This window comes from Pelobates fuscus, chromosome 2 (genome assembly GCF_036172605.1).
Source record: "Pelobates fuscus isolate aPelFus1 chromosome 2, aPelFus1.pri, whole genome shotgun sequence".
Classification (NCBI taxonomy): Eukaryota; Metazoa; Chordata; class Amphibia; order Anura; family Pelobatidae; genus Pelobates; species Pelobates fuscus.
In genome coordinates this window covers 418,438,453-418,452,460 of record NC_086318.1, presented here as the reverse complement: position 1 = coordinate 418,452,460, position 14,008 = coordinate 418,438,453, and the positions used below count along the sequence as shown (strand labels likewise).

The 14,008-nt window shown below is 38.1% G+C and overlaps 2 protein-coding genes across 7 annotated transcripts in view; both read right to left on the bottom strand.

The window, feature by feature from the left end:
• PLCB4 (phospholipase C beta 4) overlaps positions 1-14,008 on the bottom strand; it is a 319,240-nt gene that overhangs the window by 54,448 nt on the left and 250,784 nt on the right. For all 6 annotated transcript variants that reach the window (XM_063444010.1, XM_063444007.1, XM_063444012.1 and 3 more), the window contains exons 19-21: positions 7,933-8,023; positions 5,001-5,096; positions 2,807-2,907 (exon numbers count right to left, since the gene is read on the bottom strand). In XM_063444010.1, the coding sequence (XP_063300080.1) occupies positions 2,807-2,907; positions 5,001-5,096; positions 7,933-8,023 (288 nt within the window). The remainder of the gene's footprint in view (positions 1-2,806; positions 2,908-5,000; positions 5,097-7,932; positions 8,024-14,008) is intronic.
• The window catches only part of LOC134587546 (uncharacterized), a 248,165-nt gene that overhangs the window by 103,900 nt on the left and 130,257 nt on the right, over positions 1-14,008 (bottom strand). The window lies entirely within an intron of this gene.

Genomic DNA, 14,008 nt, shown 5'->3' with positions numbered 1-14,008 from the left:
ATGACATATGCACCAAAAATGTACTTCTCTACACAGTCAGTGTCAGTCAATTGAATTGCAGATTGTTAATTCAATAGCTCAGGCCTCAATTTAATTCTGTCGGATAAGCTTTTCAAATTGTTTCCCTATGGAAGTCACCATTCAATTCTACGGGAATTTTGTACATAAATAATTGTATAGTTTTTTTCTAGCAGAATGTGATCCTTTGGAAACCTTATCCAAATGAAACCAAGGCTTAATGCACTCTTGTTACTGTGTTCCAATACACGTTGACATATAAAAGGCTGCATATAGGTATACCTAAAGTTTCAATAAATATATCATTAATAACAAATCAATATTCTAAAATATTGGCAAAAACACAAGCTGCTACTTTTAAGTGCAACTGCGTTGAAGAGCTAACATGTTTTTCTTAATGAAGAACTGCGGAATTCTACAGTAATGCCAACTGCCACCATGTGGTCATTTACTATACTACAATACCACTGGAGAACAAGCAATTAGAACTGACAGTTTAAACTGGGATACATCCTGGTTAGAATGAGAATTCCATTAGCTGCTGTTAACCTGCTAGACTGAGTATAAGCTGAAGATTTAGCGCATGTGGCAAATTGTAACGCTCCAAACGCCAATTTGTTCCAATCAGTGGCGGATCCAGAGCCTGATCTCGGGAGGGGCACTTGTAGATTATTTAAATAAATAATCCAGACACAATAACCACTACAGCTCAGTGTAGTGGTTATAGTGCCAATAATGCCAAGACCCCCTCCCAGAGTAAGTAGTCAAACTGTTTAAGAACTGTTTGACAACTTACCTGAGGTCCTCTGGGAAATGGGGCTGTAGTAGGGCAGAGGAGCAGTGGTATGTGTGAGTGGTGCAATGTGTGAGGGGTGCAGTGTGTGTGTGTGTGTGAGGGGGACAGTGTATTAGCAGTGTGTGTGTGTGTGTGTGAAGGTTGCAGTGTGTACGTGAGGGCGGCAGTATATGTCAGGGGTGCAGTGTGTGTGTGGGTCAGTATGTGTGTGTGACAGTTACAGTGTGTGTGTGGGGCAATGTATGTGTGTGGGGGCAGTGTGTTTAAGGGGGGCAGTGTGTGTATGTGGGGCAGTGTGTGTATGTGGGGGCAATGTGTTTATGGTGGGCAGGGGCAATGTGTGTGTATGGGGGGCAGGGGCAATGTGTGTGTATATGGGGGGCAGGGGCAATGTGTGTGTGTGTATATGGGGGGCAGGGGCAATGTGTGTGTGTGTATGGGGGGCAGGGGCAATGTGTGTGTGTGTATGGGGGGCAGGGGCAGTGTGTGTGTGTATGGGGCAGGGGCAATGTGTGTGTGTGTATGGGGGACAGGGGCAATGTGTGTGTGTGTATGGGGGGCAGGGGCAATGTGTGTGTGTGTATGGGGGCAGGGGCAATGTGCGTGTGTGTATGGGGGGGCAGGGGCAATGTGTGTGTGTGTATGGGGCTAGGGGCAATGTGTGTGTGTATGGGGGGCAGGGGCAATGTGTGTGTATATGGGGGCAGGGGCAATGTGTGTGTATATGGAGGGCAGGGGCAATGTGTGTGTGTGTATGGGGGGCAGGGGTAATGTGTGTGTGTATGGGGGGCAGGGGCAATGTGTGTGTGTGTGTATGGGGGCAGGGGCAATGTGTGTGTGTGTATGGGGGCAGGGGCAATGTGTGTGTATGGGGGGCAGGGGCAATGTGTGTGTATATGGGGGGCAGGGGAAATGTGTGTGTATGTGTGTGTGTGTGTGTATGGGGGGCAGGGGCAATGTGTGTGTAGAAGAAGGATAGGGGGGAGGGGGGGGCTTTTTTTTTTGTTTAATGTGTGTGTGGTTTTTTTTTTTTACATTTAATTTAAATTAATATATAATTTATGTCCCCCCTCCCTTCTTACCTTTACTGGGAGGAGGGGGGACATCTTTCTTTCCCTGGTGGTCCCAGTGGGGATTCCCTGGTGGTCCCAGTGGTAGGAGTGAACTCTAGCCCGCGCTCCAGGGCAAGAGTTCACTCTCGCGAGATTTGGAGCGTTGCCGTGGTAACCGCGGCAACGCTCCAAATCTCGCGAGAGGAGGACCCGGAGGAGCTGCTGGTAACAGCTCCCGGGTCCTCTCTCCCTCCCCTGCCGGTCGGCTGTCAGTAATGTGCCTGCGGACCGGGGAGGGAGATCACTGATCTCCCTCCCCGGTCTGCAGGCACAATGCAGGGTTGGCACTTGGGCAATGTCAGCCCTGCATTAGCCGGCAGGGGAGAATCTCGGGGGGGGGGCAATTGCCCCGTTGCGCCCCCCCCCCTGGATCCGCCACTGGTTCCAATGAATTCTGTTAACAACATTATTCAAAATAATTAGCAATGGGTTACAGAACTAGGGTACCATGAGCTACACAATTGTTGTCGACTCGTAACTATAACGTTTAATGATTAGGTAACAAAGGAAACAAAAATACAATAAATCAGAAGACAGAGTGGGCAACCAATGAGAGACAGGCAGAGTAGAGTTCCAGTTTACCATTGGCTGCAAACAGTTATTTCTATCAGGAGAAATATATCAAGGATACAGATATCAAGCTGAATTTCATATTTAAGGTGAAAATAGCCAAATGGAAAAATTCTCTCCATCAGCTATGTTTTCAGCTCGGCTACTCTGGCCTTAAAATTGAATTCTCACTTTGATAAATAACCCTAACCCTAAGAAGAGAATCTCAGGTACCTGTCAATTCCTTCAATATTATTTATGTTGGGTTTATCTTGGGAAATCGTATGAGAATACAGCATTAATGGATATATATATATATATATATATTTACCTTTTTTGCAACATTTAAAGCAACTTCTTTTTGACTGATGTCATCGGCCGAGAGCTCAGTTCCAAATTTATATTCAGGATGTGCTTCTTCTTCTTGATCAGCTGAACAAAAAAATAGTATATATAACCATAATATAAAATATACTCTAATATAGTGGTTGTCTCGATAACTAAGCAAATTAAGATAATTCAAAGTCCTGGTTCAAGGACAGTTATATTACAAGGTAGACATACTATCTTACTGCCGAATGGTACACACCACAAACTCCCCAGGAGATACTGTCACATCCAATACCCCAGACAGTAACGGCGCTGTCAGCCTGGGACAGAATTGCTTTATGCAGGACTCTTGACATCATTAAAAATATGCAAAACACAAATCAAAAGAAATCCCTCCATCTATAACAGCAGGTCACGTCTTGAGAAACAGCTGGTGAGAAAGTTCAAAGTGTTTGGACCACGTTCTACCAGTCAGTCTCCCCCTCTGCTCTTGTAGATGATGGAATTTTTTTTAGATTTTTGTATTGCACATTTTAATAATGAAGAACTGATGTCAAGACCTAATGCACAGTGGAATTCTATGCCAGGCCATCAGTGCAGCACTATATGGTGGATGTGACAAGAAAATGTCTTGCGTACTACACAACGCACACCATGTGGGTCATCAGACTCCTTCATGTAAAATGTATGGAAATTATTTTCTTTTACATTTAAAGGGATATGTTAGTCACTAGAACAATTACAGCTTAGTGTAGTGATTCTGGTGTCTAAAGCATGTCCCTGCAGGCTTTTTAATATAATGGAGAACGGTCCTCATAGAGATGCATCAATTCAATGTATCTCTATGAGGATATGCTAAATGCAGCAGCATGGTGTTTTGCCGGGCATGTGCAATAGCTGCCCAATGCTTTCCTGTGTGAAAGCATTGGATTGGCTGAGGTCGTCAAATTTGATGACCTCAGCCAATGGGGAGGGAGTGGGGGCGGATCCAGCTGTGATGGAAAAAAGGTGAGCTTAAGGTGAGCTTAAGGGGGCAAAGAGGGCCGACCACATAAACAGTACTATTGTGTCAGGAATATATGTTTGTATTCCGAGCACTACCGCATTCCTTTAAGGAATAGTCAACATCAGCATTTTGATTAAATTAGAGAAAGAACATGTATACATTTTATATCTATAGCCAAAGTATATCTGTGAACAATTTAACCAGGGAACTGCACTTGTTTAGTTTGGACTACACTGGAGTATGAAAAAAAACATTCCTTGTATCTCTATTCTCTCACCTTTACCTACCAAATGGTTCTTCCATCATTTCATCTGTCAAAGAGGCTGCAGTGAACGTACACTGTTTCACAGCAGAAAACATTTGTCGTTCATGTATTTGCAGTACAGTGTGGACGATTATTTATGTAAACTGTGGTCCTCACAACTTTAATTTCCATTTATAAAAAAAGTTACTGTGCTTTCATACAACTGTATTTGTGCATTCACACACCTTTACTGAGCATTCACACACCTTTACTGGGCATTCACACACCTTTACTGAGCATTCACACACCTTTACTGGGCATTCACACACCTTTACTGAGCATTCATACACCTTTAACGTGCATTCATACACATTTATTGTGAATATACATATTTTAATGTGCTTTCACACACTTTTGCTGTGCATTCATACAACTTGGAAAAAAAACTTGGGCTTTATTCACTAATTTGGGCATTGTGGAAAATTGACAAGAAAATTGTCCTTCTTAGGCGACTGTTACAGGATCCTGAAATGGTTCTCCAGGGAATTTGTAGTGGGCAATAATTGGTTGAGAATGGCAAATCATATTTATCAGAACATTGGAAACTACCCCTTGTCCCTGACAATCAAAAGTTAAGAATCGTTGCCTTGTCAATATAGCTAAGTTAGAGGAATAGCCTAGGTAGATATTTTTTTTCCAGCTTTTTTTTGCTTTTCAGTTTTTCGCTTTCATATTCAGAATTGACCTTCCAATATCAATATATCATTCCTTTCTTCTTTTTTAAAGCCTCCTCTTTACAGTATCATGGGAATAAAACCCCCAAGATTTTACATTTTTAAAATACAGCAAATAAATAGAATAAGTAAAAAAAATAAATGAATAAATCTCTTTTCAGATTGCTTAACAGTTCTTTTCAAGCAGAAGACATGATTTGGGTATAAGTACCATTTTCGATTTCTTCTTCAATGTCATCTTCAAGGATGCTGACTGGAGCCACTGTTTCTCCAGCTTCCATCATACTTTTTAATGCTTCCAGCTGCTCTGTAGAGAGAAAGATAAAAAAAAATCGGTCACTTAATAACAGAAATAAAATGACACCAATTTGACATCTTTGTATTGTAAAAGAAAATATGATGTAGAATTAAATAAACACTAACATTATTTTATAACAGTAATGTCTGACCCAACATGGCTGCTCAACCAGATGAAAAAAGTTAACATTTAAAAAAAAAAAAAAATCAATATACAGCATTTAAAAAAAAAAAAAATCATTAAGTTCCATTAATTGTAATAAACGTTTAAAAAATGTTGACAGTTGTCCTTTACTTCTATCTTAGCAATTTAATTTAGTTTTGTTGGGTTTTTATTATGGATGGCGTCAGTCTGTTTTATCCATGGAAAAAGAACACATCTGAATAATTAAAAAAAAACAAAAAACCCTTTCCAATCTTGGTTTAACATAACTATTTAGATATCGTTTCTAGATAAAAGACGCTGATGACATACTGATAACTAAGAATTGCAGAAATTCCAACTTTAGAACCTTGAGATTATGGAGATGCTAGTTGTCTGTTTCTCCTTAGTATGAATTATTTTTATATCTTTGTTCGGACATGCATTTTTCTGAAGAATATTTTCTGAAAGATGTTAGTAGGTGAGAGTCCGTCTGATTAAATGTAGTGGATTTTTTTTTTCTTTTTTTTAACAACGGCCAATTGAATCTCTTCTTCAAATTCCTGTGGATAATTAACCCCTTAAGGACACATGACGTGTGTGACATGTCATGATTCCCTTTTATTCCAGAAGTTTGGTCCTTAAGGGGTTAAAGGTTCTAATATGCATGTTCGACATTACAAAGGTCAGGTACCCTTGATAAAGGCAACCAGTTGGTGCCGAAACATTGGAGTAGTTGGTGGCTTGTGTTTCTGCTTTGAGGCTTGTAAGATTTGGGTAAAGTACTTTTGATTACTGTTTGCCTTGTGCTGTTACTTTGTTCCTCTCTTTATATGCATTTTTATTTGTATATTCATTAAAGATTTATATTGATATCTTTGATTGTTATAGTGTGCATTCTGTATTATATATAGACATTAAAAATGTAACATAATTCGGCAATTACCGTATGAAGGTGGAAAAATACATGCAAATTGTCTTCATGCAAGTGGGAAAATTCCCCTCTAAAAGTATGTTTTCTGGAAATTTCAGAATTAAATGTACCCTTTTTTTGCACATTTAACGAAACATCAACAGGCGTTCATTTATTTGTGCAGAAATAAAACCCTCAATTACATTTGTTACATTTGGTGTTTTCACTAGCATTCTCGAGTGAGACAAAAACTTTTAGTTCTCACGTATATGGTTCTATTTACAGGTAAAAAAAAAATACACCAAGCTTCCAAATAACGAATATATAAATCCTTGACCCATGCATCTGCTCTGCTATTCTCCACATTGGACTTTCACTGCACTAAGTTTGGACATTTGAGGTTAGTCCCTAGCCAAGAAATTGAGAAGATGTGATAAGGGTATTTGCAAATTCTAGGTAAAAAATAAACAATAATGTAAAAAGTATATCTCCATAATTTGAGTAAATTGCCAGCTAAGTGCACCATTAACTCACCGTGTGATTCATCTTCTTAAAATGCCTCTGTCATCGGAAAAAAAACACCTATATCTAATCTGCTTCCCTTTAGCTCCCTGTGTCTGAATCTCTCATTATTTTTTTCCAGAGAGCTCAAGTATTCCTAAAATACCTATGGAATCGTAGGGACTACTTTTGCTCAAGTAAAGCACTCACATTGACAAAACTTGATGAAAATGGGTGGAGTTTAGGCAAGGTTCCTGTTTCAGTTGCCAATTAAATTTACCCACAATTCACCAGACAAAATAAATCCCACAGAAGGCCAAACAGCAGACACAATGGGCAGAGGAGAACAAAATATTTTCACCAGGCTATTAAGAAACGTTAATACATATTGGCAAGCGGCAAGGGTGAGAAGATAAAATTATAATAGATAAGGAGGGCATAAGGAAAAGAAAACAAAATAATATTAATAAAAATTAAAAATAACCAAGGCAGGGCTGCTTTAATCATCTAATTATAGTACTGTAACATTTCAGTTAAAGGGACACTCCAGGCACCCAGACCACTTCTGCCTATTGGAGTGGTCTGGGTGCCAACTCCCACTACCCTTAACCCTGCAAGCGTAATTATTGCGTTTTTTTATAAACTGCAATAATTACCTTGCAGGGTTAACTCCACCCCTAGTGGCTGTCTATTAGACAGCCACTAGAGGGAACTTCCTGCTCTATAGCACAGGTTTTCTGTGCTAGAGCGTCGCTGGACGTCCTCACGCTGTGTGAGGACCTCCAGCGTCGCTCAATTCCCCATAGGAAAGCATTGAAAATCGTTTGCAATGCTTTCCTATGGGGTGCGCTAATGCGCATGCGCGGCATTGCCACGCATGCGCATTACGTCTCCTCGGCCAGTGGGCGGGATCAGTCTCGCCCACCGGCCGACGTAGGCAGAAGGTGGAGCGGCAGGGGAGGAGCAGGCAGCGATGTGGGACATGTCGCTGCCTCAGGTAAGTCACTGAAGGGGTTTTCACCCCTTCAGCAACTGGGGATTGGGGGGTGGGAGGGAGAGGAATCCTGCAGTGCCAGGAAAACGGATTGTTTTCCTGGCACTGGAGATTCCCTTTAAGGAGAATATGTGTAACCCTACTGAATGTAAATAGTAATCACATTCTTATGATGTTCGATATATTACTTACTTACACACAAAGTTCCATTACAATGAGCAGTTAATTCCTAATATAAGCATTTTGTTCCATAGTGTCAGATAGATTATTATGACCACAAGAATAGTATTACATACTTTTTTCCACTTCCGCTTTCAGTCGTTTATTTTTAATGAGGATTTTCTTTTTGAGGTCATTAGGAGAGGGCAATGGTCTCCCAGCTTCGAGCTGCAACAGAGTTAAGAAACACAGACAGTTTAGTATACGAGCATTTTAATTGGTTTTGATGAGTTATCATTTATCTAGAATTATTATGTTGGAAAACACTAGATCACCAAAATGTTTCATGCATTCATTGGGCTGAGAGCTATAGGGCTGGGTGGTTAAAATGACCTACTAGCTGACTGCTAATCCCATCATCCTCTGTTCGACATCTACCGATGAAGGATGGTAGTAGATGAAGTGGGAGATTTACCACAGAAAAACAGCTGCTATTCTGGGTGCAAACTCCTAAATATTGAGAGACATTTTACTGATGTCACGCAGCGATTTTCTCCTTATTTGGAACTTTGCCAAGAATAGCACCTGTTTTTACCTTGATGAATCTCACTTGTAGTGTCATATAATATTCATGTTTTATATTTTATATGTATCCAAACATTGCTCACGGATCTATGCTATGCATTATTAAAATAAATAGAATGCTGTATATATGTGTATATATATATATACCCGGTATTCACAATATATTGCAATTACAGAGTGATGCATGCAAATTGTTCACATGGTAAAATAGAATTATTTCTTGAAACTCACAAAGAGTAAATAACAGACATAGAATTCACAGAATGAGATAGACCAATTACTGAAAATGTGTCTGGGGTTTAGAGTCTCGAGTTTGGGGTTTATGTGTAAAAATGTGGCAATTGTGGAAAATTTACAAAGAAATTACAACTTTGGCCTAAAATTGGCAAAATTTGCAAACTTTATTATTTTCCACAATTCTAGGTTTGGTGGATAAACCACATGTGGATTTGAATCTGGTTTTATTTCCAAATACGGGTATGAAACAAACATTCTAGAAATACTGGACAAGAGAGTATGTGACTGTGATCAAGACTTTAATGTGATAAAATGCTCATTCCTTGCCTCTTACAACCAATCTGTCTACTCCTTGCGTCTCCTCAATTTCGTACCAATTTCGTATTATTTCAACACAAATGCAATTTGTACAAAATTCTCCATAGTCTGTTAGATTTTTTTTCTGTTAGCTCAAGGGTGGCAAGTACATCAGCTCTCTCCACATGGTTGTTTCTGACTCATACTGCGGTTTGGTTTGATTTTTGGGTTCATTTTACTTCTCATTTTTCACTCCCGCTCGCTGTATCATATAAACTCCTATTTAGCCTTCACCTGTGGATTGTTGGCAACTTCAAGAAAACTGTAGATCACCAAAACAAGTTACAAAACAATAACAAACTATCACCTGCTCCAATCCTCTTCCACCAATCCACCTTTTAAGTGCAACAGTTACTTCCTAGAACCATTCAAATGCCAGTATTCCAATTCTCCCTGTCTAGATAGGTTTCGCCCAGAATTCCTGTCTTGATTCTAATTTCCTTGTCTAACATACTTATAATATAACAGTACTTTCTGAGCTCCAACTCTACAACCTGAATTATGCATTGTCCACCGAATCTCAACAGTGATGGCAAGGGTCACCACATGCAGCTACGTGTATCATTCAAAACCTTAGCACAACTGGTACTTTAGCAAAGCTAAGGATGCATTGTGTCCCTTAAGTCCTCTTATTATAATTCAAATCAGCCACTACTACACATAATACAAAAGGTAAAGGTGCAGATGATAATCATTTGTCATCATGATCGATATCTGATGGACTACCTTTTGGCAAGCTGTAAGAATCAGTGGAATAAATGTTTAACGCTTTATGCTTCCCATATCTGACCTACATATGCTGACCCAAAAAAATAGAATAACAGAGGTTTTTTTTCTCGAATAGTCGATTTTGGCCTACAATTTGTCAGTTCTCAGATCACTTTTTCAGCGTCTATTGAAACAATAGATATATAATGACGACGTGATTTATATTCTTGTTTAAATCCTCGTCAAACTAGACTTCCATTGATAAAATGTAATCAATCTAGTCTTATCTCTATATATCACACCATGTACAGAGTTGTCGAAGGTTGTCCCTTATCTATTAAAACCCCCAGTAGTTGATATATATGTCGCTATGCAGAACTCCACATTTGATTTGCTTTCCATTTGAAAGCCGATATAAAGACGCTGCCAATTGCAACATTCCATCACGCTCTCTAAGTCCTCGAGTCTATTTGTTAATTACTTTGTAATGCTTCCCGAAAATGACTAATGCTAAGAATTACATTTTTATTAAACTCCCAGGATCAACACCTCAATCAAGTCATAAAACGTTACTTAAAACGCAAGATGTAGGAACACTTAATATCACAGGCAGATCAAAACCCATCTGTGAGGGTTGCTTTCAAATCCAGACTCTACTTATTCTTCATTCCAAATATATTGTATGTTCTTTATCAAATAGATTGCAAGCTCTTCAGTCTCAGAGCTTGCATTACACATATGCTCTAGATTCTATATTATATTCACGTCACCTACATTTATTGTATTGCCTAAAATTTAACAGCAGACCTTCATCTTACACCGCATAATATCCAATCATACTTTCTGTAATTTTCAGATAGAAACCGTTCGCAATTAACTGTTAAGGGATGCAGTTAATTGCTAACTGGCAATTGAATTTGATTAAATTGAACTATTTTCCCTAATCTAGAGAGTCACATTCGATAATGCTGATAAAGGTTTAGTGAAGATTCAGTTAGCAATGAATAAATAAGATTAATTAGTATAATTAATGAATTAAGAGGAGAATGGTGTCAAGCTGACAATGCAGCTAAAAACAATCAAACTGTCAGGTAAATAAGTAATATCTATTATGATCTAGTGATGTATTTCGCTACTCCATTTAAAGGGACAGTCTAGGCACCATAGATTTACACTTAGCCATACCCTCCATCTGGGTCATCACAATGGGGCCCTCGGAAGACTCAAGTGTCAAGTGGATCAAAAATGGTTTAACACTGAACTACAGGAAGGGACCAGGGGACTACAAGCACCCTAATTACTTCAATAAGATAAAGTGGTTATGGTGCCTTGAGTGTCCCTTAAATTCTAGTTTTCCAGTTTACCTTGCACTAAAAGAAATCTTGCAAAGAGATAAAACATGCAACAAAACACGCAGTGACTTAAAAATCAGTGCAAGCATGCGTTACTTAGTGGGAAAACATCACACGTGACAAACCACCCTTACGACAAAAACAGGGAATATTTTGAAACAAAATGTAATGTATGGAATGACTGCATTGTTATATAACATAAGGTACGGATGTAACTGTATAAAGGCATTGTGATGTAACTAATGGTGTGTAATTAAACACAATACATTGTAAGAATGTATTGTGATTTAACATAATAAACATGTATTGTGATTTAACAAAATAAACATGTATTGTACAGATACACTGTAGTAGAATATAATGCGATGCATATATTTATTGTAGTGCAATGCATTGATCAGATGGTAAGTAGGTCAGAATTTAATTCACCACAGATATAACAAAGTATGGATTGTAATGAATTGCAAAGCATTAAGCTACATTAATGTATAGTATAAAATAATTGCATCCATGCTTTAGAATACAATATAATATAATGTATTGCAGAGATGCACTGTTGTATAACGTAATATTTTGTATGATAGACTTCTTATTTAAAATAATTTTCCAAACATTTCATTGTACTATGACATACTGTATAGATACTTAACATAATGTAATTTAATTTATTGTATGAGCCCTTAGTAATATAATATGAGTGTCTAGTTTATGTGTAAAATCAATTGTAAATGTAAAATAATTCAAATCATAAATTAATAAATATCAGTTGTTTAGTTCAACCCCCTCACCTTCAGAAAAGAAAAAACAAACAAACAAAGGAATTTAAGGACTGTTTTACAATAGGTTCGTGTCTTATACCGCTCTATAAATATGAATCTATTGAACAAAACCAATAAATAAAATAATGCTTTCATGGGTGATAAGACAAGAACAATCGATACTAATATTACATTGAAATATTGTAAATAAATTGGTAAATGTAACGTTAACAGCCTAAAGTTCCACAAAACAGGTAAAGGGTTGATAATCTGTGAACTGCACAATATCTGGAACTCACAGTGTTAACGACTTTTAAAGGGTCCCCCAAGGGTGATAACTGCAAATCCCCCAATCACGTGCCAGCTGTACAAGATGATAAGGCAGTGGGTCATACGCGGATTACAGCTGTTAGTGAGCGTTAAAGATCCAGGTGGGATTAGAGCTCATTAACAGATAAGATGGGATTTCCCTGGAGAATAGACTGGCAGAGCTTTATGTGAGCTTTACGTTCACAACATCTGGAGAGCTCAAAGCTACCCATGGCAGGACACAGAAATCGGGAAGCAAAATGGTAACTCTTCGGGATTATAGCCTGCCTGTTTGATATTGTCTATAGAATTAATTTGGGGAGAAAAAGCCTAATTGGAAAAAGAGCCGAGTTAGACATTTTTTCCAACTCAACTAACCTGCTTTAAGCACCTGTAGTCCGCCACTGCTGGCCAAAAATGGGTGGGCTCTAAACAGAGATGGCATGAGTGAATCACCTTCATTATTTAACCACTCACTTTGGGAAGCCTGGGGGAGCCCATTCAAAAATGGTTTACATGGGGGGCAGCACCTAAAGTCTAATTGACAATGAACTGGAATGCTTATGGTATGTAGACGGCCTCTTTAATAGCCGCTACAATGACCCAACTCAATGGAACTCACTTGTGTTGACCTTGGCAGAACCAATGGCTGCGCTGACCAAGAAAGAAACTGAATGTCTGAGGTCTGAACAAGTACTACATGTTCATATGTGCCATCACAAAATACAAGTAGAGCATTACAGAAAAAGATGGAACGTCTAATAAGTACCAATTACTTGACATAACGAATGGAAGTCCTGCCCCAAAGAGCTTACAGTCTAAACAGCCATTGGGCGCATGCTGATGCCTATATAAGGTCAATATATATATATATATGGTTCTTTCAATGAAAGAATAGTTCTGATACATTTTTTGCTGCTGCCGAAAAAAAGGTATACTGATTGTGGTGATAATTTAGAGGTGTTATATATTAACTTAGTAATAAAACAAAACAAAATAAATAATAGGGATAGTAATGATACATGAAGGTCTTTGGGACTTAGCCATTTCTGTTTTTAGCTTAAAGGGCAAATCATTAATATTACTTTTTATTCTAAGGAATGTATTGTTTATAGTAGTTGAAATGATCAGGATTTATAAATTAGCTGCCAAACTGATTAAGCAACAGTTTATACATCACAATTTCATTTCCCCAAATAACTCATTTACAGGCTTCTGTATGTCCTGCTAATTTTCACATGCTAGAAGTTCAACTCATTAAGAGTTAGGAATAGGCCATTAATGCATAGGTAACTTTCTGCTGGCCATATTACAGAGGTTAACCAATAAAAAAAATGTTTTTTTATGTTTTCTTGCGGTTTTAAGGAATGGGCTGTGTAAAGTGAACTGCAGGTTATATTATACATAAATAGACAGAGACATTATTACGTTTCTGTATAAAGTACTCAAACAGCAGTATGCTTTATACATTATACAGAAAAAATAGATTGCTACAAATTGCATTTTAATATCATCTGTTTGGTAGCCATTTAACAAACTCACTGTCCAATAAGACACAATCAATAAATAATTTATATAGGTGGAATTAGGAACTTTCAATTATGTAAGTAAAATTAACAGCATTTAGCTTAGAATATATAGAATTAAGAATGAAGTGATATACACAGCAATCATTTTCTTAGCTCTTGGTCTCTTGGTAAACGTCAGAAAACAGGGCTGTTTTGCATCTGCATTTGGCGATATTAGTCTGTGGGCACTGTCCTTTTGTTCTTAGATAAACAATTATTGATCAGAATTACCAATACCGGATTTGATCCACAGTTTAACAACATCAAATCCACTACAATGGAGCAATGGTTATGGTGCTTACACTTCCTGTTTAAATTGATATACACATTGTCACTTTA